The sequence below is a fragment of the Dendropsophus ebraccatus genome, chromosome 9 (assembly GCF_027789765.1).
Source record: "Dendropsophus ebraccatus isolate aDenEbr1 chromosome 9, aDenEbr1.pat, whole genome shotgun sequence".
Taxonomy (NCBI): domain Eukaryota; kingdom Metazoa; phylum Chordata; class Amphibia; order Anura; family Hylidae; genus Dendropsophus; species Dendropsophus ebraccatus.
In genome coordinates this window covers 33685305-33712622 of record NC_091462.1, presented here as the reverse complement: position 1 = coordinate 33712622, position 27318 = coordinate 33685305, and the positions used below count along the sequence as shown (strand labels likewise).

Below are 27318 nucleotides of genomic sequence, written 5' to 3'. Positions count from 1 at the left end.
CTGTCCTTTTTTCACAGTTCCCTTTAAATTAATAGGGTGAGCTGAAGTTCAAGGAAAAAAATTGAAGGGAATGAAATGCTACAGAAACCATGATGCACCTAATTCTCAGGACTGATGGAGGTCCTAGAGGTCAGACCCCCACTGATCACAATGTAATGGTGTATCCTAGCAGTATGCTAGCACCTTGTGAAATGGGAATACCTCTTAGTTATAAGACATTGTATCCTACAAAAACATATCCTTTTTTTATGTTTCTTCTTTGTTTTACATACATACTGTATAATAATAATAATAATAATAATAATAATAATAATAATAAAAAAAAGACTTCAGCTGTACCGAGGTCTCTACAACATCCTCAATGGATGCAATGCATGCACAATTGGTTAAAATTGCAAGTTCTAGCACCATGTAAGAATGGATAAATCTGCTGAGTCGTATTGCTGTACGGCTCGTGACACAAGTATAACACATTCCTTAGGGTTTGCATTTGTGAAAGTTGTCAAGAGTTGTTGAACTATTATCTAGATGGATGACTTTGTCTGCGAGGAAGGATGCATGTCTACTGGGTTCTAAGGAGTCCTAGTAAGATTGAGATTTTACAAATTCAGGGCACGGCAGATAATAAGTTCTCCAGTACCGCTTATCTAACAGATGAACAGATTTCACTTTATGCAGCAACTAACAATTTTTGTTACATGCACATATACAAGCGTGTACAGTCTTTTATGGCCTACCTATAGCGTTGCCACTCCAGAGACATGTACACGCTATGTACATACAGTAGGCGTTATGGCTTTAGGATTATATCAAGTGGTATGTTCTCTAATGTACTTCTTTGCCTTGTGGATTCCTACATTTTGACTATGCAAAAAGTTTGCTAACTTTGCATTTTCAAGCCAAAAGTAGCTAAAAAATAAAATCTGCAAATGTATAAAATATAACTAAAAAGTGCCAAAAAAAAAAATGAAAAAAAAATAAGTGTTGCAATCAGTGGAGTTTCTTTGCCAACCTCTTGCTGTGTGGTCTCTGTTATAGAGTATCTCACCAGGGTATACATGGGTTCTCTTTAGGCCATTGTATCCAAATAAGATAAAGAAATAGGCACTCACCCATATATGTGTAGTTATTTTTATTTCAAAAACTTTTCATAAAAACCGCAGGGAGAGGGAGCATGGTAAACAGGTCCCTCTTTAGGCCAGTCTCTTACAACTGTATTATCAATGGATTTTTTGCCCCCATACTACAGTGGTGTCCTGGTCTGACCATGGGTTTAATGACCTGAACTGAGAGCATCATCCGGAAGATGTGCTCATGTGAAACAGGTCATAACCCAATGTAACTACTCATTTGCCGTTTAACACATGAGGGTTGAGCTAGACAGCAGATATAATTACAATGGCCTCTTCTGCTCGGAAACACATAGCTATAGGGGCTCATGGACAAACCTATTGTTTCTACTCAATTTGACATGCCGAGTGCAGCCAAGCAGTCACCCAGCATTCAATCTGTTCCCTGTTCGGGGAACCTGTTTGGAGAACCCTAAATAGATGAGATGTAAATTATAGGGCATTGAGGGATTTCATAAATTTCAGGTGAGTGCCACTTACATTTTACAATGGGCATGTTCTGTGCAAACCCTATAAAAAAAAAAAAAATCCTAACTATAGGCTATAGTACATATAAAATATTACCTAATAATCCTGGTAGTTTAGGTACTAGTGGTCATAGTGTTATGGAAATTAGCTCGCCTTACATGGATATCCACATAAGATTCTGAATTGCAGGAGCAAATCTGAACTGACATAGCAGTAACCAATGCAATAAATCCAGCACTGCATCATAATACCAAAGATCCCAATACTAATATCAGCAATACAAGACTAAGGGCAGTTCACACTATTTTATGCTGCAACTAACATCATAAAAGAATAACGCCATTTAGTAATCCGACCTTCACACATAAATGCTTCCGTCAGCGCAAATGCAATTAACTACAAGGAATTAATAAACACATGAAGAACAAAGACTCCGGCCAGCCATGGGCCCGATGAAATGGAGCATGGGAATATATTATTGTTCAACAGTTTTCCCTGAAAATTGGCACCTGGCCACAACTCCATAACACATACAGTACAGCAATTCAGAGTACTAAAGCTGTATCCACAATTACATGTAAGTATTAAAGGTGTTTAGTTAAGAAGGTAATTACCATTCATAGAAAGTTCCCATTCCAGTACATGTATATGCAGAAGAGGCAGCGGTAAGCTCAGATGTAAGATCCTTTATACACTGGATGATTATTGGCTGAATGAATGTTGGAATATTGAAAGCATAAAAATCATTGTTTGTTTGCAGTAATATATAGAGCTGCTTTTGCTTTCCTGCTGCTTATGACATGGATGGGACGCTGATCAAATTACTTAAATGCGCAATTACCAATTAATTATGATGAATAAACAGGGGAGGTGATATACTACAACTTTGCAATTTACTTCATTTTTTTTTGCCTTTTTTCTGTATGAAATACAATGCTATACATTCGTCCACTAGGTGTCTCACTTACTGGAAATTGCAGTCACTAAGGCTATTTGGTCTTTGGTAACAGCAAAAAAAAGACCAAATGCAGGAAGTGATTTCAGTAGGTTTATGGTGTCCTATCTCAGGGTAGCATAAACTAGTGACAGAGAAGCTGAACAGAATGATGTATCACTTACATTGTTCTGTGCAGCTGATCCAGAGATATCCTACTGAATAACATGGGCAATAAGTAATCCTCTCCATTATGTGCATGTGCTCAGTAGTCCTGGATATTCATGAGAAGTAGAAAAATCAGCCCACCAGCTGATTGGCAGTTATCTATCCATGCTGTGTATAGACAGTCAACTGTCAATCAGCAGTTGAAGGCGGAGGGAGGGGTGTGGCAAGAATCCTATTCTCCTGCATATTAGGAGAACGTCTGAACAGAATGATGTAAGTAATACACCGATCTGTTCAGCATTTTTGCCACTAGTCTATGCTCCCCTCATTTAAGTCAGAATATACCTAGTGACAGATTCCCTTTAATTATGCTTATTCCCACTATCTTACTAACCATAAAGACAAGTCCTTTATTCTAGGAATGGCTGATCAGCAAGTATTATGCGATGGCCTCTTATCTGTAATATGTGGATAGCTTAAGTCCAAGATAATGGCTGTTCACCTACAGAAGGGGAATGCTACTATGTGACATCAATATGTCCTAATGGGGCATTCATACAGGACAAATTCATTAATGTATTTCCTGGTGACATGCTATAACATTATCAGAGAATAAAACCTGCTCATTTAAGTTTTTTCATGAAAGTTTCTCGTTTGTTGAGTTCAACACTGTAACACTTCTGTTTCAGCAGAAATGAAAAAAACTGCTTCCTACGTACAATTTAAAAAAGAGAACATATTAGAATCTGTTGTTGTGTAACATTGTTTACTATGGGTGCAAGAAAGTGAGTCTTTCATATATGAGATGAAAGCTTGGCCACCAAACCTCAGCTTCTTCCTAATAATTAGGCAGCTTCCTGTTTGACTGACTGCTTACTGCAAGCTCCTGTCTGACTATAGACTGTTTGTTGTGTAATAATAGAACTTATTGTAAAAAGCAAAAACATCATACTGTACCCTATTTGTAGAGATGATTAAACAGCGGAAAATCTTAGGTTCTATAGAACTCGAACCTTGTTGAACCTTCCGTATTTGATTCCCTATGCCTCCCGATCCATGGGGAAGGAGGAGACAGCCCGGGTACCGCCTAGAATTCCGGGATACAGCCTATTACCTAGGCTGAATCCCGGAATTCCAGGCAGTACCCGGACTGTCTCCTCCTTCCCCACAGACCAGGAAGGCATCAGGAATCAAATGTGGAAGGTTTGACAAGGTTCGAGTTCTATAGAACCTAAGATTTTTTGCTGTTCGATCATCTCTACTTATTTAGGCAGTCTATGAAAAAAGAAATGAGGAACCACATTTGGCCCCAAACTTTATCAACTTGTAGCCTATCATCAATACTAGATCACAGGGGACCCAACTCTTAGCAACCCCCCTGAAGAGGCCGCAGTCTTTGCTGGATTACAGCCTGAATATTATAAGGCTCTAGTGATTGCTAATCCATGCACAGCAGATAATAAAGGTACAGATAATCTATGAAGGAGATGAGTTGGACCCCTTATAAGTATAATTTTATACGGGCAGACCTGTGCCTAATAGGAGCATCAATCTAGTAGATCAGTTTTGATTAAGGGAGCAAACTAAATAGTTTAAACTACTGCTGGATCTTACTTTACTTCCATCCCTGTTGGCAGGGTACTCCCTATTTACACAGGGAGATGTGCGGCCAACCAACAATGAGAACAAACCTGCATAAACAACACGACTTGCAGACATACAAGTTGTGAATTGCTGGGCCTATGCAGGACTGAAAACTGATCTTCCTAACATCCATGGGCACCACATAATGCTTGATTCCCCTCTGTCATGGAGCTGCAAGAATATTGAAACCATCACATATTATAGCTGATCACCGGAGAACATCTCTGTATACATGTATACTAAGGATGGTCCTGTTCATATGAACCTGAACGCTCAGCATCAGATTCCTGCTGTCTGCCCGCTCCGTGCAGCGGGTGGATACAGCGGGAGGACCGCCTGGAAAACTGTGATACAGCCTATGGTTATGGCTGTATCCCAGTTTTCCAGGCGGTCCTCCCATTGTATCCACCCTCTCCACGGAGCGGGCAGACAGACAGACAACCTCGGCCGGTTCGGACCATCCCTAATGTATACTTAAATTTGCAAATCTGCTATACATCTGGTAGGCAAATTACTGTAAGTTAGAAATTAAGACTTTATATTTCTAACGACCCTGAAAGCCCCCCTCCCCCAGAACTTTATGGATGTTAGAGACTAGAAGGAAGCCTTGATTTACCCTTCATCAACAATATGTATGCTCAGACAGGGTCACTGATTGCTGGCTTTCTCCAACTCTTCTGCACATAGCACTAGCTAAGCCCTGCCCCCACTTCCTGTGTTCTGTCCTGGTCTCTCTGTTACTACCCATGGAGAGAGGCTAACAAAAGACAGTGATCAGCAGACTGCAAGTCTAAGACACCCAGTGACGCAGACTTCATGGCTCTTTTGGGAGGTAAGGAGTCATTTTTGTTAAATGAAATAAATTTTAAATATGGTCAAAATCATATAGACTCAAATTGAGAAGATGGTCATTGTTGGAAACAACAACGACCATTTACTCTTTATATCACATCTGTGGCATTAGGCACTATATAACAGATGATAGACTTGTATGTAGGATATTGTGATCTTTTGTGAAGCCTTGTTTGAAGTCTCTAATGTGTTTGTCTTATATAGAACATAGTGTTCAAACAGAACGGAACTGGTAACATATGAGAATTTAAAAAAAAACCCTAACAAACAATGTGGCACAATGCTGTATTTTCTGTCACCAGTGGAGCGAGAAGATAAGATTTCATTAAGCCTCATATTTGAGGAGCACAGACTCTACAAAGAGCACAAACCACAGTTGGCGTCTTGGCATTAGAGGTGTCCGGTTACATGAAAACAAGGTATTGACTCCACATTCACTGCTAGGAGTGATTTACAAACCGAGGGAAAGTAACAGATAAGTGATGGAAAGTCCAGACTTGCCAACAGCAGAAAAGAATTTGGAATAAAACTTTCATTTAGTTCCCTTGGTCAGGAGGGGAGGAGGGGAGGCAGGACTAAGCACCTGACTAATAAGATCACAGAGGAAGACACATCTTCTAATGACTGGTGTGACAAACCCTGAACCTGCTGATATTTATCTGGCACCAATATCCTGGAACAGCAGTTCCTAGTGAGGCTGCATTGTACACACATCCGCACACTTAATGATGGAACATATTTACTAGTACATCCGAGCACTTAATGATGTCAGATATTTACTAGTGTTGGTCCTTCCACACAAATGGTTCCCAAAGTTTAAAAAAAAATATAAGTAACTATCTATGGGTATCACTTGGGGAAAGAGGAATGTAAAGGTCCTATTACATGGTACGATCATAAACCAGAAACGAGCGCCGATCTGCTAGATTTACTGAGCAAACAAATTATCGATTATCGGCCAGCATTATCATTAGCGATGTCCGTGCAGCCCTTGCCTTTAGTGTAAAATAATAAAGTATTCACTTATTAACTTAACCTTACCACGTTCGGCTGGTGGCTGCAGCTCTGGCTTCTGCGGTCTGTACACTGACCGCCCGCTCAGCCAATCACTGAAGGTAAGTAAATACTTTATTATTTTATACTAAAATCAACAGCCGTCAGCTGCGCATCACTATTACACGTGGCGATGTGCCCGACATCCGATGATTTTAGATCTGGACCTAAAGAAACAATCAACCAATGACTGTTTCATTGGCTGATCGTTCTCTCTATTACACGGAGCGATACACTGGTCAACGGCCAAAAAGGTTCTGACATGAAAACAGTTGATCTTAACTAATTTTGGGGCGCTGAAATAGAAAATGATGTTCAAATTTTGAAATTGGCTCTAATTTTCAAGATATAGACGTACTTTCTATATTTCTCACAGCCTGTGATACAATACTGGGAAAAGTTTGCATCATCAGTATTGCATCATCAACTGGTATATTGCATCATCTTAGAATGACCAATATGGAAAAAAGGTATCAGGGTAAGGCTAGGTTCACACTGCGTTTGCAAAAAACGGATGAAAAAAACGTATGCATTTGTGTGCATCCGTTCTTCCACTGACTTCCATTATAAAAAAAAAAAAAAAAACAGATCAAAACGGATCCCTTTTTTTGACGGACACAAAAGTAGTGTCAGCTACGTTTTTGTGTTCGTTAAAAAAAACGGATCTGTTTTTTTTTTTACAATGAAAGTCGCTTGAAAAATGGATCAAAACAGATGCACACAAATGCATCCGTTTTTTTCATCGTTTTTTTGCAAAAAAAGGATGAATAAAACGGATGAATAAAACGCAGTGTGAACCTAGCCTCAATGGAGCCCATCAATGCTTGCAGATTACTGTTGGACAGTTATCAGAGAAAATCCCATGTATGAATACAAAAGACATGTGTAAATGCATTGAGAAGCCATTGATAAGGACCTACATTCCAGAGTTCAATAAACATAATTCATTTGTAAAAATTCTTAGATATGCCTGTAAATTGTAGTTAATTTCAGATAGAACTAAGTTTCCTATGAATATATTTCAAAAGTTTATCAACAGTAAACTTGCTTCCTTATGATTGCAGAAGTAATGAACATGTCGGCTATTATACTGTATTCTATACAATTCACAAAACAGTAAAATGAGAACTCCTCCATATCATAGAAACTAGAGCCAATTAACATTTTTCCTTGTGATATTTCAATTCAGCACATAAAAATCATTAAGTAATGGATAATTTTATTTCTGAACCAAACAACTTTTGAAAATTTGTTGGACAGTGTAATTAGCCGAATCAGTCGGATTATCACTTACAATGGGGTTCATCGTGGTTCACTTGATGACAGGAAAAGTGACAAAGGAAGTGCCAAAGAAGCCTTCAATTCAGACACATCAAGACTAGAGACATGTGAACCTGCCAAAAGTTTGGGTTTGCACGAACCCAAACAATCGGCATTTGAATCCCACTGCCTGGAGAAGGTGGATGCAGCCCGTGGACTACCTGGCAGTGCTCAGCAGGTTCTCTCCACTTTTGGCAGCTTTGCTGATCTTTAATGAAGACTCCTTACCTAATGCTGTCTATACACCTTCCATAGCGGTTAGTAGTCTTCTAGCCTCATCCGTGCACATACTCAACGGGAAGAAAAGAAAAGTCTGCTACAAGACACCTCTGGAAGTGCCATATCTCCAGTCAGTACAAAGGTACGGGCATGTCTACACTAAACATGATTATTTTTCTTTTTCCCAACATTTGCCATCAGGGTAAGCAGGTACACCGCCATGCATATAATATAGGTAGCCGCCAGTCCGCCAGTTACCGGCAGGTAAGGCTGACTTTGCATTTATGTCCATCAGCACCCTAAAAGGTCTGCTGAACAAATGACAATGAACAGGAGACCATGTACAGGAAAACTTCCTCGACAAACACCACACAATGCAATGAAAATTGCCTTACAAACGTAAGGTCAGAAGATGATGAGTAACCACATAAAACCAATATGCAAAATAATAGAGCTTAACAGTAAGGGTCAATTCTTCCAAAACAGTAAGGCCTCATTCACACATTCGCAATAACTCTCCACTCCACTCTCACCACTTCTTTATGTGTTTCCACTGCACACACAACGCACCAGCACAGATAACTGTACACACATCTAACACATTGATGTGAACAGCTGAAATCCACCATCACAGGTGTCAAACCTGGCATAGATTTCAGCGCATGGTCCTCACCTACAGTAAATCTGAATCAAAACAACGACAAACTGCATCCCATACATGTGAATGGGGTTTTTTACATGGACAATTTTTGTGCAGGGAAAAAAAAAAACATAACTAAAAATTAGTAGCATGCTTTCAGCTAGAAACACCAAAGATTGGCCCAATTTGTTGACAATGGCATTAACCCTCATTAGGACCTGCTGGAGATCTGCGGAGTACTCACAGCACCTCAATGGCAGAATCATAATGGATCCCCACAGCAGGGATTAATACTTGGCTTGGCCAACTCAAGTGTACATATGCCAATTATAATCTATAGAACAGTTAGAAAGACATCTTTTAGAGACTGTAACACATCGTATAGGGTGACTTAGGTCTCATCACCCATGTACATAGGCTAAGCAACAGCTCACTATACAATGGATATCTTTTAATGCTTACGACTTTTCTACGACTTGGTTATTTTGGTTACCGCTAAGTCACATCTGTAATAAGTCACACAAAATAATTTAGATGGGCAACTTGGATAAGACTTGCTGTAGTGTAACCACAGTTGTTATGTAGCCCCAGCCTTATAAAGACTACCAAGAGCCTAACTAAGAGGTGTGGGGTGCAGTTGTAGTGATTTATAGGGTCTTTTCTTTCTATATGAGGACACCAGTACTGTAAATAAAAAATAATATTTGGGGTCTCTGTTACCCTTCTGAATTCTGAGGCGTATTTCTAGGGTTAACATTTCTTGCCATTTCCCTGCTTATTCATTTGGTAGATTCAATTGGTAGCAGCCTGTATTCTGCTTACAGTGCAATCGTTATAGTCACAATGCAGTCTGTAGAGAATCAGAGTATATTATATATCACTAAATTGTTGTAGACGCGTTTTTCTTCCTGAATATACATTACAATATTAGTGTATGACCATAAACATTGTAATGTTTTTTGTTTGTTTTTTTCTCCACGAAACAGATGTTGTAATAGAAGAGAGTATCTACTCAGCTTACAGATACTTCCAATCTTAAAAGTTAAACAGATGGCTTGCCGTGCCCTATCACATGATCTTTAGGACATGCACCAATCTGAAATGGGTCCTAAAGTCCACAAATAAGTGACTGAAAAGTCTATAACATATGTACCAGGATAGGACCATGAACTGATCTGCTTGACAATGTAACCTGTTTCTATTGGGGAGTTTTAACAATTCTTAAATACAGATTTATCATAAAGTAGGCCATGTAAGGCTGAAGTTATTGGCCCAATAACATAATAAGGTCTTATAGGTGTTACACAAGCTTGTCGTGGAAGTGAGAGCCCAATCAGCCAATCACAGACAGGATGGCACCAGAGCCAGTGATTGGCTGAGCAGGCTGTCACTTCTGAGACAGGTTTGTTTCAGAAGTAACGGCAACTACAGGCAGCGGGGACACCAGCGACCTCATCGGGACACCAGGGGAGCGCGGAGAGGTAAGTATGACATGTTTGTTATGTTTTCTTATATGACATCAAAAAAATTGCAAACGCCAGATAGGCTCTTTAACATGTCAAATCATTTGCTCTTCTGTTAAATTCCCTAGATTTCATAGATACAGTTTTCTGACCCACATGAACTTGCAGCCCTAGGGCGGCATGGCCAAACCCGGACACTTTTCTGACATTCCCTCATTACTAGTTTTGAGTCAGCACAAAAAAAGAATATGTCTGGAAATAACCGGACATAGTTAATAGTAGACTACATTTAGTCCATTGAACTCAATGGGCTTAGCCACAGGATAGGTTAGTGTACATTTTTACTGATCAGCTGCCTTATGGTATATGGGTAAATTGTGATGTGTGTGAGACCTTATAATTGAATCTGACATGGCTTACTTTTTTGTCCCCATAGGAAAAAAAAAACGTATGCTTGGTCGGGTTGATGCTTATACTACAATTGGGTGAGATAGCTGTTGGTGAAGGACAAGAAGAACTGGGATACAATCCAGGAGCAACTACTATGAGCTGTTCTAGAAGCCTGAAAGACATCTGCAAATGTTGGTGTGGTCAGGAACAGAAGCCATTGACCAAAGTCCCACAATGATTCTGTATATAAGGTAAAGGAAACTTCTGACCTTTCGCAAAACTTCAATTCCCATCGTGTCTACATAGCCTTTGGCTGTCCAGGCATGATGGGAGTTGTAGTTTGGCAACAGCTGGAGGGCCAAAGGTTCCCCATTATTCTTGAACGGACCCAACAAACTGTTTGGATTCAGCAATGTTTTCAAAAAACATTTTTTTTATCCATGTTTTCCCGGCAGACCAAGGGCAGCATCCAACTTCTGCAGCCATTAGGAATCAAACGATGCCAAACCGGAACAGTTTCACAGGTCCACTCCGCACTATTCCTCATCCTAGCTGCATGTGCTCCAGGCTGTCATGGCATGTCATGCAGTCAGGCATCAATTATATGAGGAAAACAGACATACAATGATGTTTCTAGAAGTACAAGACACTACATTAAACTAATATTTATAGCCACATTTAAACAATAGCTCAGAAACTATGTGGTGACACAAGTTGTTTGCATTTTTTACAAAGGATTCCATAAATGGTGGCATTGTACAAAAAACAATAACAGCAATGGAAAAAAAAAGTGAATAGTCAGTAGTGATCACAGAGAGAGAAGACACCATGCTAAATAAAGACAAAGCCACCGACATAAGAGAAGAAGCCTGACATAGGAGATAATGCTCACATCCATCTATCTCTTGGGAAAACATTCCAGGCCTCGTCTGCATAGATAAAACCCACAATTCCTTCGACATAAACGGATTTGCCGTATTTTCCAGCTCACACATGTCGTCTGTGTCTTTTTTTATTCACAAAACAAAGAGCGTACAGCTAGCAGCGCACGCAACCCAGATGCTGTGCAGTCATTGTAGTTAGCAGTCTCTATCGGTGCAATAATCCAGATGCTTAGATGTAGTAGATTAAATGGCAGTAGCATCACAAATAGTATATAGTATATGGCTATGGTCACACATAGTAGTTCCATTAGTCTTTTTTAAATCAAAACCCCCCAACCTTGCAACTGCCCCCGCCCTGCGCATGCACAATGATAATGATGATGTAATCGCATGGTGCGTGGGTCCGCCGGACTCCCATCGCAGGGATTTGTGAAGCCCCTAGTAAGTGCGTGTGTGTGTGTGGGGGGGGGGGGGGGTAAAGCTCCCTAAGGGAGAGAATGACACTGACAGACAGAGGAGGGAATTGCTCATCACTCCTTTGTCTGTCAGTGTTTTACAGTTAGTTCAGACCGCACTATGAGTCATGGCCCCCGGGCAGCCGCCTACCCTGCCCAATGGGAACTGACAGGGCAAAATTATAATGGAAAGATTTGCACAGTTTCTGTATATTCAACCCACTCCTGATTTTGGTTCAAAAGAGACTGACAAAAAAGACTGTGTGAACATAGCCTATTACAGAAATAAACAGGGGATAACTCAAGGGTAAATATATAAGCCTGAAAACGTGCGGAAAATTTTTATATCGTTTGAATTTAAACGATAATCGTCCTGTGTAATTGCAGGCAATGATCAAAAAATCGTTTGCGTGTTGTTGATCATCATTTATCGTTCGCTGTAGTTCCACATTCGTTCACTAATCGTTCAGTGTAATTCCACATTGTTCCTTCTTTTGCTGGGATCAGAAGGAGTAAACAATCGTAGTAATACTAATGACCATCGTTCTGTGTAATATGGTGAACGATTTCAGGTTAACGATAAACAATCTAGTTTGTGATCATTTATCATTAATCGCTAATCGTTAAAAATCACTTCATCTAACTAATAGGACCTTACAGTAAAGCCCCTATTACACAGGGCCATGTGGAGAGGAAGCAAGCGCTGACCTGTCAGGTAAGCACTAGCTTGCTCCTCGTTCCCCTGCCCAACAGGGAGCGAGGAGGAGCAGGTAAGAGCCAGGGAGGGCCGCTGGGAGCTGCGGGCAGCCCATAGGAGACAGCGGCTATCTGCTGCCACCTTTCCTATCACACAGAGTGACAACGGCAGATCTTTGCCAAGCAGATCATAAGCATTTCAGCCTGTTGAAAGGCAATGATCACCTGACATCGTGCATAACGGCTGATCGTTGTCTTCTATTACACAAAGCGATTATTGGACGTAGCGGCCGATATTGGCTGAATATGACCACTAATTTCTATGTGTTATAGGGCCTTAAGTTACAGACCCCAGAAGAGCATCACTCAACCAAAGAAGTGTGTGGCGACATAAAGGTCCAACAATACAAAACCAATAAATACTGCAGTCCCAGATTCTTTACTTGAGTGATTGCTGGGGATTGGGTCTTCTCAAGACGACTTTATTTCCCTACAGTGAAAATACACTGCTGTCCTGACTTTTCTCACATCCTGGCAACTCTGCTGACATGTATGGTTTAGTAAATACTTGCATTCCTAATCAAATTTGAGCTCCTTAGAAGCTTTGTTACAGTCTACCTAGAAATGTACCACTCCCATTGTGAATGGAATCCATCCATCAGATCATTAGATTCTAGTTAAACCTTTCACCCCAACCAGTGATTAGAGACGGAACCAGAGTGGTAAGTAGCAGGCATCCAGGGAGTGTCAGACTGGCAGAGTAGTGAGCACATGAAGGTCACTAAAGGGATTGTCTAAAGGCCTTATTACACAAAACGATTATCAGCCGATACGGCCGATAATCGTCCTGTGTAATAGAAGGCAATGATCAGCCGTCATGAACGATGTCGGCTGATCGTTGTTGTTGTTTGTCTTTCAACATGTTGAAAGACAAACAACTATGATAGCAGCGATCTGCTGCTGTCTCTCCGCGGAATAGGAGCAGCGGCAGCAGGCCGCTGCTATCTGCGATGGGCTGCCTGGACGATCTAGCGATCACCCGGCAGCCCCCCCCCCCCCCGCGCGCAGCTCCCGGCGGCCCCCACTGTACTCACCTGCACGCTGCCGACGCAGCAGTAATCCAACATCATTCATTTGCTGGGATCAGATGGAGTAAATGGTAGTAGTAACAATCATAACCACTATCGTTCAGTGTAATATGGTGAACGATTTTACGTATCCCTCGTTTGTGATCGTCTATCGTTAATCGTAATTCGTTAAACATTGCTTTGTCTAATAGGACCCTAAGTGGGACAATACTGTGGCTAGTGATTAACTGTGAATCGGTTTCTGCTGAGATGGCTTGTCTGAGAAGCAGCGGAAAAAGCAGCAATGAAGGTGGATGGCGACATCAGACCAGGAGCTGTGGGGGATCAGGGAAGGTGAGTATATTTTTTTTCCACGCCACTGCAGCCATATATAAAAAAAATGTCCCAACCCCCTCAAGCCCTAAAGACAGCATCTCAGTTTCTGTGAATCAAATGACTGGACAATAATCTGGTTCAGTGCAAAATTTCTAGAATTGTTTTATTACATATGCTGTGTTAGTGTTGCTAAGCATATAGCAGTGGCTCCGCCATGTATATAATAGAGCCACTGTAGTCATTTTCATTACGGCACTGTCATTTTACACTAATGCCCTGACGTAAGTAGTAAGTGTATGGATGTACATAAGCCTTGGTATCTCTGGGGTTTCCTGAGTTTACAATCCGCACTTTAATGATCCCTGATGCTTTAATAGGGGGTCACAATGGCAGATGCCATCAATAATGGGTGACGATCCATAACATGCTTTAAATAAATACAATACTAGGCCGACAATGAGACAATACTAGCCACACGTACTAGAATTTTTATTTTTTTTTTCTATAAGGAAGTCGTAGTATTTCCAATAGGAAACAATATTTGCAACTACTACATTAGTAAAGTGAACAATTCTTCATTGTTAAAGCTCCAGACTGTAAAGAAGCCGTAACTTTGAAGGAATCAATAATTATGGTTTCCGGAATAATTTCCCTGTGGATTTCTCTAACCCACAAAGCACGGACTTTGTATTGACATGTGTTACTGAACAAGGAGGCATCACATCATAGACATGCTCCAAGTGAGCCACTTAGCTTGTTATAGAAACATCAATTTCAACTACTATTGTACTATTGATCCCACTTCTGGGACACCCACCTATTGGTAGTACAGGGGACCCCATCTCCTATCACATTTAGGGCCTATACACCTTAAATAACTGTTGGCTGTATGTTCCTGTGTTCTCTATGGGTCGGGTAAGCCGCAGCCAGATAACTCAGGGGCCAGCTCAGAGAACAAAGAGGTTAGGCAGTAAAATTCTATGATGCCCAACGCCTATCTCCACCAACAACATCATCTGTCAGTGGAGATTCAAGAGATCCCCATAGATTAAATACTGGGGTTCAGCAGATATCAGTATAAAGTTTATGGGGACCATAAGAATATGTATAAAAACATCCTTTAAACACTATGGTTCATAGGAAAGTTAATATGTCAGCACAAACTTTACTGTCTGATGAAGACAACTTACCAATGTACTGATAGGCGGTATGCTGATCAGCTCTTCAGAACCTACACAGTGAACGAAGTTTGCCTCCATTTATTGTGTAGCAATAGTAATGTGTAACTGCAGCTTAGCTCATTTTCAATTAAATGGGAGCTGAGCTGCAGTTACACATCTCCACCACTACACAACAAATGGAGGCAAACTTCGTTCACTGTGTAGTGTGGCACCAAACAGCTAATCGGGGCATGTACCGGGTGTCAGCACCCTACTGATTTTGCCCAGAAACCCCCTTTAAGGTTAAATTCACATCTGTGTTTTTACACTTTCACTTTTCTGTTCCATCATTGGAACAGAAATTAAAAATAACATCACATGATTGACACCAATGCAGATATGAACATAGCCTCAAGTGCCCATAAACATTATATGATTGTGCCTGGTGGAACAGGTCCGCAGCACTACTCAGGCCTTAAATTGGGGAAGATCCAAATTGAAATCATGTCATCTCATATTGTTTACCCCATAATAAGCCGGGCCCAGAGCTGCCACCTGCATTATACTGCATGTTCGGGTGATCTCATACTACAAGTTTATGGAAAGAAGATTTGTATGAAAGATTTTCCTGTGGTTAGAACATCTGGCTGAGATCTATGACTGTCATACACCAGACATAGCCCATGGACAAGAGGGTTTCTGGTAACTGCTTCCTTACCATAAGTGATTAAGCGGGACCCCCCTCTACCAGCAACCTCACAACGTATCTATGTGTCCAACGTATCTACGTGTCCATGTTCTATGTCTAACTAAAGGACATGCGGTTGGACTGACTAACACCCTAACCACTACTATACATGTCTCGCTTTATATACTAGTATAGAAAAAGGGGCATGTCTTCCTCTATCTGCTAAGCAAAACACCTCCAGCAATTCTCCCCCTTCTAAGTAACAAGCGACATTTGATTCCAGGAAGGTTAAAGTGCCCTGAAATACTCGTTTAGGCCTCATTCACATGTCAGTAAATTTTTGCTGACTGAAATTTGTGTCTGCATTTTGGCATCCGCAATCTGCTAAGAAACATCCGTTGTTTGGGGACAGTTTGCGGATGGTTTGCAGATTGTAGAGGCTCTAATAGATTTCTATGGGGAAATGTGCTGCAATTGCGGGGAGTACTATATACTAGATCTCTACTGAAGTGCCTCATCATGGCCTCCACAAAACATAAGCTACATAGAGTAAATTTATACTAGCAGGTTATAAAAGTAACAAAAGTTAGGTTGAGGTTCAACTGAGAGCATGGGGCCCCAGGGCCCTGTTCTCAACCAGACAGCAGTGCAAGCATGTACCGTCATTTGCCCTAAGATGATTTCAGTCTACTCCCTCTCGAACACATACTGTAGAAACAGCACATAGTCCATAAATACACCTTCTTTTTCACCAAGAATGGGAACTTTTACCAAGAATGGAAACACACACCAAACTTACTTTTAGGCCATGTTTACACGTGGCAAAACAGCGGCTGTTCTGTGACACGGCCGTGTTACAAAAGGACCGCTGTCTAAAATGTTCAACCCGGCCAATACTGCAGTATCGGCTGGGTGAACATTACTTCAACTTAATTAGAAGATAGGCACATTCGGGTGTGCCCCTCACTCCAATTAGCCATAGCACACAATGTAAAGTATGGCCGGCAGCAGTACTTTACATTGTGTGCACAGTCTGCAAAATAAACATGGCAGTTTTCCGTGTGTAGTGTGTACAGTGTGTATACACCGCGGCCGGGATTTCATAGGGGTTAATGCGATCGCCTGCTGTGATTAAACAATGGCCGTCGTTGCAAGCCTAATTTAAAAAATATATATATACATTGTGTGAACATGGCCTATAACAGCAAAACTGTCATATTAGGGCCAATATCACACATTTTTTTTTTTTTTATTTAACAACGCCCGTTGTTCAATAGCAGTGGTGGATCGCATTACCACTATGGAATCCTGGCCGCAGTATATACACATTGTATACACTATGGTCGGGATTCTAAGTGAAATAGACTGTGCACACAATGTAGAGTACCTCTTTCGGACGTTGAAGTGATGCAGTATCAGCCGGGTTGAAGAACTCAGACAGCGGCCGTTCTGTGACACGAATAACTGACACGTTTCAAGCTGCTATAAACCATTTACATTAGTGGTCACTGTATGTAAACCAGGTATAATAGGGCTTGTTTAGAGCTATATTATAATTTTTGCTCCTCTTGGTTTCCATCAACCTTACAAACATATCTGCTCTGTTGCCCTGTGGCTACTCTAGATATTTTAGGTGTGTAAACGTCTTGCACACATCAGCTTCACTGGAATGTCAATGGGACGTGTGCAGACAAGACTGGACACACTTCCATTTACGTCCTGGCCGGACAATATTCATCTTGTCTTTGTATTTTCTTTAAGCAGTCCCGGCTGATAAAGGAGTCCTTATCAGCATCAATGCGCCAGTGATTTCTTCGAGGACTTGCCTGTTCCCATAACAACGTTCTGATCAAAGTGACGTAATGGCACAAGACGAGATAACAATGCAATGAAACTTCCTATTAGATTGACGGTAACAAAAATAGTCGGCTTCTATTATTCCATAATTCCCAGCTAAAATGTAGGTACTATAAACTATATAATATAGCAATGAGTTGACCCTGATCATAAAAAAAAAAAAAAAAAGTTGTCTGGTTGTTGCCTCCAAATGGACATCACCAGAGCCTGAATAGAACAAAGGAGGAATGGCTGAAAATTCCTGCCCAGCCCATCCTTTATTATCTACTGGGATCTGTCAGCAGACCCTTCTGTTTCTGATGGGATTTGCCGACATAACACAAATGTCTATGAACGCTTACAGACATGGACTTATCTTTTAGGGCCAAAGTCTATCATTTCAATAAGTTCAGACTTCACTGCTTATTTCACCACACATCTTTATAAGTTATAGAAATACCTAATCCTCTGCTTCCTTGCTCACAATGGTTTTTATTCTAGGAATCTAGAGAATCCCAGTGACTTTAAATAGGTTTGACAAGATTAGGGGTGGGTGTGAAGGGAGTGAAGTGCTTAGCTGAGCTCTTCTCTAGGCTTAATCAATGGCGGTCTGAACACCCAGCCCCTGACTGATCAAATCTTTTGTCGTGTCTGTGTGACAAATCAAAAGTTTTTATAGTGTCAGGAACTCTCTAATACTGATATATGGATAACCCATCCTTAGGATAGGGTGTAAATATCAAACTAACTCCTGACAGACCCAACGATTATTATCTGATTAAAGGAATTGTGGCGCTTGAGAGAATATTGTTTCCTCTTCATAGGATTTCTGGGATGGCCATGTAACCCAGCACATTCCGATACTACAACCCCCCCAAAGCTGGTCCCGTTTTTCTCTATAAGGGAGTCTCCAGGACAGAAGGAAGACATGACCGGCCCGCAGAGGGTACCGGCCCATCTGGAATTTGCCCGGAATGCCAGATGGCCAGTCCGGCCTTGGCTGTGTGATTCTGACTGAGTTGGCTAAGGGTGGGCATATATTATTTGAATGATCTGGATGGTCTTACCATCTCTTTCCCTTCCAATGTCCCTTCTGAAAAAGCAGCGGCTCTGTACAGCAAATGACCATTGAAATCTCATATACGTATAAAATATGTCTTGGCAAATCTAACATAAGTTTTCGTCAGGCATAATTTTGCAAATGAGCCAAAGCATCCTTCTTCTTCTTCCCGCTACACTTAACATATACAGCAACACAATGCATTAAGCCTATCAGCCATCAGGTATATGGGATCAATACAACATAAATCAAGGCCCATAAAGTCTGTTCCAGTCTGAGTAACTAGTAAATCACTAAACCCTGTGGAATGCAGAAATATTTCCCTGGCCATCAGAGCTCCGGAGACGATATATAAGTCATTCAACTCTGTCAGATGGAATGTGAGATTGAAATTCATGAAAATTTATGACAGGTTAATACAGAGCAGGGAGTGGTTCCTGTCAATGTCTCCGAGAAGATTCATCTCACTCAATAACTGGGATTTCTACAGGACTCAATCAATACATGTTAAAATAAGTTTTTCCGTAATCTGGCGTCAGGGATGCTTTCACAGAGAATGGTTTCCTCCCCTGAACATGGGGTCAGGGCCACATTCAGGCTTTATGGCAGGATCTTAGCACACCTATTCACTTTAAGGCTATGTTCACACATCGTAAGAGGCCAATCTCTGAAAAGATCATCCCGGCTAGTACTGCAGTACTAGCCAGATTATTTGTGCAGCCGCAGAGTTCTGATGCAAGCACATCCGTGCGCTTCCGCATCAGAACTCTCCACTGCACACTATGGAGCGTGCAGCCGGAGCCGTTCGCTCCATAGTGTGCACTAATAGGGTTTTCTGCGGCCACTATTTACTGAATACGGGCCGCAGAAAACTGACGTGTCAGTTTTCTACGGCGCCGCAAGAGATCCCGGCCAGATTAGATTAGGAAACGTATCTTTCCGTAAAAAGTACAGCCGTTGTTGCCAATTGCAACAACGGCTGTTCTTTTATAACAAAAAATATGTTGTGTGAGCATAGCCTAATAGAGTATGTATGGTCCATTCAAGTGAATGGGCCTGCTACCTTTTTGATGGTATGCTGATATACGGGCAATGTAGAAGATGAACATGATGTGGACGCAGTTCATCTTAGCAGAGAGGATCCTGGGATCTCCATCTTTGCAGGACCTGGGAAACTGACCCTAGCATCTGTCCTGTTTTGCAAGTGTTTTTCCGAAGTTTTATATTTCCACCATACACACTCTCCACTAACAGTGAGCTGACCTTTCAAGGTCCCCAGGTAAAGGAAATCCCCACAATCAGATTTCAATGATCATATTTCACATATTCACTCTGAGTATATCCTGAGAACGTGCTTAAATAAAAAGTGCAAAAGGTTGTGGACTCTCTAAATGGTGAAGGGCCATTACAATTCCTTTTCCCCCTTTGGCCACAAGGCTACCACAAGAGTTGGATTTCAATGGTCCTCCTTTGCCAAAGCTTCTTACAGAGTCAGCCTGACTTGCTCCCAGTTGCCACCATGGCCTTCACTAATATCCATAACACTTTGGTTGGGACACCAGGGTTGCAGGTCGGTGAGGAACCTCATAACTACACACACCTCCCTCCCGACCTCCATCTTTACAAATAGGGATGATAGGGTGAGATCTATTTTCAAACGAATGTGATCAGTGAACACATTGTGACAACATGCATTGTAAAGGCAGCTGGAATTATAAAAATTCCTCATATAAACTTAGTCAAAAGACCAGGCAAATAGAGGTGTGTGCTCAAAGATAAGTACTGTGCAAAGTGCCGTCTCTTATTAGTACTCACCGCCTCCCTACGAATTAGGGCACCTCAGGGTCACCACTCCTTGGATACTTGTACACATAGTCAACATGTCTTGGACTAGGAGGGTTAGATTGCCTACTTGGGTTCACCTGTGTACACCAAGTCCTTCTAGGGAGGTACTGGTTTACATTGAGGAGATCCAGCTTGTCTAGAGACCTACATGCAATGCCCAATGGGAAATTAAGTATTCAAATTAACCCTCTTCAAGAAGAAATAAAACTAGAACTTTAATGTCTAGCTCTTTCTTCTGGAAGAAGGTCCTTTTAGACTATCCATTATGGATTAAATTCGAACGATATAGCGATTTTTCGCACGATAATCGCCCCGTGTAATAGGGCGCTTAGCAATCTTCAGCTATACGAGTGCCGATCAGTGAGATCACCACTTAAGGCGCTATTGCACAGAGCGATTGTCGTTTAAAAATTTGCAATAATGATCAAAAATGAGCGATTATCCGTCTGTGTAATAACACCCAACGATCAAATGACGAATGAAAAATCGTTCACTTTGAACAGGTTGATCCGATCATTCGCATATCTTTTTTTGTCATAAGTCGTTCGCCGATAAAACATGTTGTGTGGGTTGTCCTAAGGAGCGATTAGTGACCATATAACAACGCAAAATCGTGTAATAACCTCACAATCGTTCCCTACAAAATCGTTAGTTTTCACTAGTGATCGATTGTTATAGTGGATCTTTAAACGATAAACGCTATGTGTAATACGGGCTTTACTTGCAGTGCCGCTACACGGCACTATTAATCGGCTAGGCCACACTAATGATCCCTGTATTATTTGTGCAGCCATTTAAATACTATCGGCCGAACATCCCCTGTTAACACAGAGAGGTGTGCAGCCAGGAAATATAGGGCTGGCATTTTCTATATCGTCCGAATGAATGTTTCTAGCGATGCTCGTTGACGATAATTGGCACGTGTAAAGGGCCCTTTACTTACTAAAGGTCCCCACAGACTTTATACTGCTCAACTCCTTTGTTCTGGGAGAGAAAAGTCACAGCCAGAGTACTCTAGCTGTAGCTTATCCTTCCCCATCTTATAGAGAACACAGCTGTGTATGGGGAGGATGGGGGCGGGCAGGAGAGATAACAGATGGGCCGTCTCTTATTCAAGGTGTTTGGGCACTTTAAAGGCCCTTAAACACCGGCCAATTATTGGCAACAAGTGACTGATAGCAATATATTTAAATTGGCAGTCAAACAATGCAGGGATCGTTCATGCAGCCCGGCCACTCGATTCATTGTGCCCTGTAAAAGCAATGGATATGAATCCGTATCTCACTGATCGGCCCTCATTTGTGGCCGCTGAACGGCCGAGGATCAGCAAGTGTGAGAGGCCATACAGAGCTCATCCGTTTCACACCACCCTCCCCCACCGTGCAATAGAGATCCAGTGTCCCTCTCACATTATATAATTGTAAATAGACTTATCAACGTGATGGATAATCTCATTGTAGAACACTAAGCTTTTCATTACAGCTCCTCATAGTGACATTCATACTCTCTGTCCAATCATACAGTCACCCCATAATGTAACTTGTATAGGCTATGGCTTCGTACTACTTTATATTACTTTGTGCTGATCTTGCATTGCATAAAGACATCCGTGCTATAGCCTGAGTAGTATAGAATGATATAACCCTCTAAATCACGTCCTATTATGTTCTGGGTTTTCAGGGGGGGTAGTAAATGTTTTCAGTCCAATAGTCTGCTATAGTCCGCATTTTCTCCTCCAAGTTAAGCCTGTTGAATAACAATAGGCTGCTAGGCCGAGTCATTCACAGCGCTGACCTTTTGTTGTCCTGGAATTCTCTACGAGCCAATGCAGCCCGGTCTATGTACACGTAGGTAGGGATGACAATGCACTGAACACTGAGATACCGGATACTGAACAATATACTATAAGGGGCAATCTAGGGATATTGGATGACTGTAATATAGGGATGAAAAGGATTCAGTATTTGTGATACTATGGGAGAGATTTATCAAACATGGTGTAAAGTGAAACTGACTCAGTTGCCCCTAGCAACCAATCAGATTCCACCTTTTATTTTCCAAAGAGTCTGTGAGGAATGAAAGGTGGAATCTGATTGGTTGCTAGGGGCAGCTGAGCCAGTTTCACTTTACACCATGTTTGCTAAATCTCCCTCTATGTATATAAATATACAGGGATTTAAGAGGCATTCCCATCTCAGCTTGGTATCCCTTATAAGATGGAGCGCAGACCGATAGGGCCTTTAGGTGCAGTAAGGGGGGGATTTCGGGATCCCAGTGGTCAGACCAGCACCGATCCCAAAAACGCCCTCATAGCGGATTGAGCGCTTTCTGTGCCGTAAAGGCCATGACAGTCTACACTCCCATTCATTCTCAATCGGAGGGCTGAACGTTTCCAGACCCTCAGAATAGGTCATCAATGTCAGATTGATGGGGAGCCAACAGCTGTTTGCCATTGCCACGCTGCTGGCATACACAAAGAAACAGAGACAGAAGCAGACAGTGCCATACACTGTGTAGTGGCCATGATGAGTTACTGCAGCTCAGCCTTCGATATGGAATCTGAATCAGTATACACAGGGATATTTTGATAGTTGGGAGACAAAAAATACATTCTTGCATTTCCCCCTATTGAGTATTGTCTTTACCACATGCTGTTCACACCACCACTATAGATAACACTAGCTCAGTGGTTAGCACTGGGGCCTAACACCCCAGGGAATCTCCACTCCAAAAACTTACTGGCAGTGACTTCCTTTACAACTGGTGTGAATTGGACATTTTGGAGGCCATCAATGTGTGATAAGAGGCCATCCAAACTACAAAATCCACTTCTATTAATACTTCTAATAGTGGGAGTCAGACCCCCCTGATGAGACATAGACCGACTATTTAACCAAAAGTTAGACAAACTTATGTTACTTCTCAGATACAAATCAATATGTAACAAATCCTCAGCATAATAAACAACATCAAGCAAATACAATACAGAGTACATGTAAAAAACCGAATGCTTTCTGAGGTGCCCAGACCACCTAATCTCATAGTGATGTTTTATTAGACGGCTGACAGTCAGCACACATAGAGAAGTCATTGGGGTGTGAAAAGCCAATGCAAGCACTCTGAACAAAGCAAACATTAGTGGATGGGGGAGAGAGACTCTAGTCTAAAGAATTCCCACCGGGACAAAGTACCAAGTGGGGGCAGGGGTGATGGGGGACAATTAACCCTTCAAATGTGATTATAATGACTGTGCTTGGGATGAGAATCCAATCACCCCACCAAATGTTAGAAAGTAATGGTCAGGATACAAACACTTCTTTTACAGATTTCAGGTTTAGACACCCTGTCAATACTATGTTTCTGCAGATTTGCAGGTGGAGGATTCAGGACACAGCTCAAAAATGACATATATATAGTCTCCATGATAGATAGCGAATGGAGCAGCAGGGTGTATGCACAACTGCCAAACCATTCACACAGGGGCACGAGGGACCTCCATTCCCGTGATCAGTGCAAATCGCGAATGCATAATGTTATTCCAACTACTCTCTACGAGATCCCCCGCCAATCTTGGAATAACCCTTAAGAGATATGTTTCCTGCCAGTCTCCATCATTCTTAGTAATGTTGTGTTTATAACATCCCTTCTGTATCATCCATTGACCATTCCCAAGACGTTATACATAGTAAAAAAAAAAGTTAGCCAAACAATTTAGACATTTATTTCTCCTGACTCCTTAACAGCCACCCCTTAGGGTGGTATTACATGGGACGATTTTTTGGCAATTAACGATAAACGATCTCAAACAACCGCTATGACAAACGATCTTAACTGTTCACCCTATTACACAGGATGACTGTTACTTATGGTCGTTCTTGCGCTCTTCCTTTCCTGGTTGATAGACCAGGGAAAGACCGAACGACGTGTTATTACACTGAACGATGTTCGAACGATTTGTAAAAAAAAAATCTAGTACTAACAACTATTCTTTAGTGCTACAGTTACTTCCTATGGTTCTGCCTGGCAGCCTCCATTCATTGCATACTGTGGGCTCATTTAGCTCTGTACAGTTTTCTTATACCACACTTTCCAGACCTCCCGGAAGAACAAGTAGACGGGAGGACTGAGAAAGTTATAAAGGGCGACGTTTCATATATTATTCACCAGTTTAATCATTTACTCTGCAGTCTCAAAGTCCACTAACCTAAGCAGATGTTCAAAGACAATGGCCGAAGGAGAGTAATCTCTTTCTAAACACCAATACAGCCTGGGCACAAATCAGGATGTGTCCTATGTCCTGAAAACAATGCAGGCACTCACTCTATAACAGGGGTAGGGAACCTGGGCTCTCCAGCTGTTGCAAAACTACAACTCCCATCATGCCTGGACAGCCATAGCGTTAGCTTTGGCTGTCCAGGCATGATGGGAGTCGTAATTTTGCAACAGCTGGAGAGCCAAGGCTCCCTACCCCTGCTCTATAAACTATTTGTGTTCACCAGCTGTTGCAAAACTACAACTCCCAGCATGCCAAGCTGTAGTTTTGTAACAGGTTGGGGAAAACTGATCTAGAATCTCTAATCCAACCAGATGTATGTTGCTAATCTAATTTCATTCTGAAATGTCATAAGGTCTGCACCTTACTGAGCTCTTAAATATCCACTCAGGTCCATATCCTTATCCTCAAGGAAGACTCCTTTACTAGTCACAGCAGATCTGGAATATCCTCCTGATCTCAGGTATATAATAGCACCACAGTGATAATGCCAGGGTTACCAACAGCAAACCCCATGTATGTAATTGGCACAGGCTCTCAGTAATCCCATTAAATAACCATACAGCCATCTTTTCTCGAGTGGCTGATACCAGAAAATAATAGATTGCTGCAACACCAATCCAATTCAAATAAACTCAAAGTAGACAGACTTTGGTTTTACTGTTCTTAATTCTTGTGGCTAATGTAGAAGTCACTACCAGAACCAGTGATCATGACCCCAACATCAACTAAAATAGAGGTAGGGAACCTTGGCTCTCCAGCTGTTGCAAAACTACAACTCCCATCATGCCTGGACAACCAAAGCTTTAGCAAACAAGCAGCAGAAAGTTTACACAGTCCTCTCCTACAATGCAATCTCCGGCACAGAGACGATACAACGGGGGAAAAGTACAATGTTACAATGAGTAGGCAATATGATGTTGCACATAGAAGCTACAATGTTGCACAGAGTATATGATGTTGCACATAGAAGCTACAATGTTGCTCAGAGTATATGATGTTGCACATAGAAGTTACAATGTTGCACAGAGCAGACGATACAATGTTGTATAGAACAGATACGATGTTGCACATAGCAGATATGGTGTTGCACTTAGAAGTTACAATGTTGCACAGAATAGACTATTGGATGAGCAGACCAAACAATGTTGCACATGGAAGCTACAATGTTGTACAGAACAGGCGATACGATGTTGCTTTTAGAAGCTACCCTATTGCACAGACCCTTTGATACGATACAATGTTGCCCAGACCCTTTGATACGATACAATGTTGCCCAGACCCTTTGAAAGGACAATATTGCACAGACCATTTGATAGGATACAATGTTGCCCAGACCCTTTGATAGGATACAATGTTGCACAGTCCCTTTGATAGGATACAATGTTGCCCAGACCCTTTGATAGGATACAATGTTGCACAGTCCCTTTGATAGGATACAATGTTGCACAGACCCTTTGATAGGATACAATGTTGCACAGACCCTTTGATACGATACAATGTTGCACAGACCCTTTGATACGATACAATGTTGCACAGACCCTTTGATACGATACAATGTTGCACTTACAGCCTCTTGTCCTCAGGTTGCAGCTGCCTGTGCATGGCCAATGAGAAGCCGAATAAACTCCCGGGTTCCCCCTGCTTCAGGATGACATTGTCAGTATCCAGGTTGAATGCATTGATGCCAGTGCCCAGTAAGAGTCCGGCGCAGAGCAGGTAGAGCCGTGCCATCCTGCCCGCCATGTGTATGTGCTACTTCTCAGCCTCTCCTTCTCCGTGCTGCCCCCCTCCCTGTGCCCTCTCCCCGTCCCACTCCGCAGCTCAATGCTGTCCTTGTTCTCAGGAGAGATGGGCTTTTATATGAGGAGGCTGAGACCCCGCCCGTCCTGTCTGCAGCCTGGGGGTAAGGGCTCTTCTTCTTCTTCTTCAGGGCTTCCCTGCCCAGCCCTCTCCTGCCGGCTTCCGGGCTCTACAGCAGGTGCTGTGACTGACTGATAGTACTATGTACAGTACAGGGCCAGGGAGGGGCAGACACAATGCACAGCCAGGGAATGTGGGCAGGGAGCCAGGCTCTGCCACCTCCCCATGTGCTCCAGGTAGCAGCAGGGCGTGGGCACCCACTCGGATATATCCCTCATACATTGTCTTCTGGAGTCCAGAGCCAGAGAAGATGTCATAGATGTCTGGATGAGGGGATTGGGGTCCTGTAGTCTTGCAGTTTGCATTCTAATTCATAGGATCTGGTTTTCAGTATGTGCCCTCCTTGTTTCCAACATGTTCTTAGAAGATGGATAAGGGGGGCATTCAGGTGGAAGTTATAATAGACTCTTCAGATCCCAGATACCCACAGGACATGACACCATTCAGGGGTGTAACTAGAAAGGGTCGGGCCCCATAGCAAACTTTTGATTGGGCCCCCTCCCTCGCCCCCATTGCACTGTAGATAATCTACCTGTTTGTTAGCCCTCTGCCCGATAGAGAGCATATGTTAGGCATCTCCCCTGTGATTGCCCCCCCCCTGTAGATACTGCCCCCATGGTAGGCATCTCTCATAGTGACCCCTGTGGTAGGCATCTCTCCTAGTGTCCCCCCATGGCAGACATCTTCCCTAGAGCCCCCTCTGGTAGACATCTCCCCTAGTGTCCCTCATGTTAGACATCTCCCCTAGTGTCCCTCATGTTAGACATCTCCCCTTGTGTCCCCCATGGTAGATATCGCCTCTAGTGCCCCACAT

The 27318-nt window shown here is 42.1% G+C and overlaps 1 protein-coding gene across 2 annotated transcripts in view; it reads right to left on the bottom strand.

Moving 5' to 3' along the window:
- The window catches only part of ITGA6 (integrin subunit alpha 6), a 54570-nt gene extending 28035 nt beyond the window's left edge, over positions 1–26535 (bottom strand). For both annotated transcript variants that reach the window (XM_069982926.1, XM_069982927.1), the window contains exon 1: positions 26152–26535. In XM_069982926.1, coding sequence (XP_069839027.1) covers positions 26152–26327 — 176 coding nt within the window. In that variant the 5' untranslated portion in view covers positions 26328–26535. The remainder of the gene's footprint in view (positions 1–26151) is intronic.
- Positions 26536–27318: the final 783 nt, after the last annotated feature.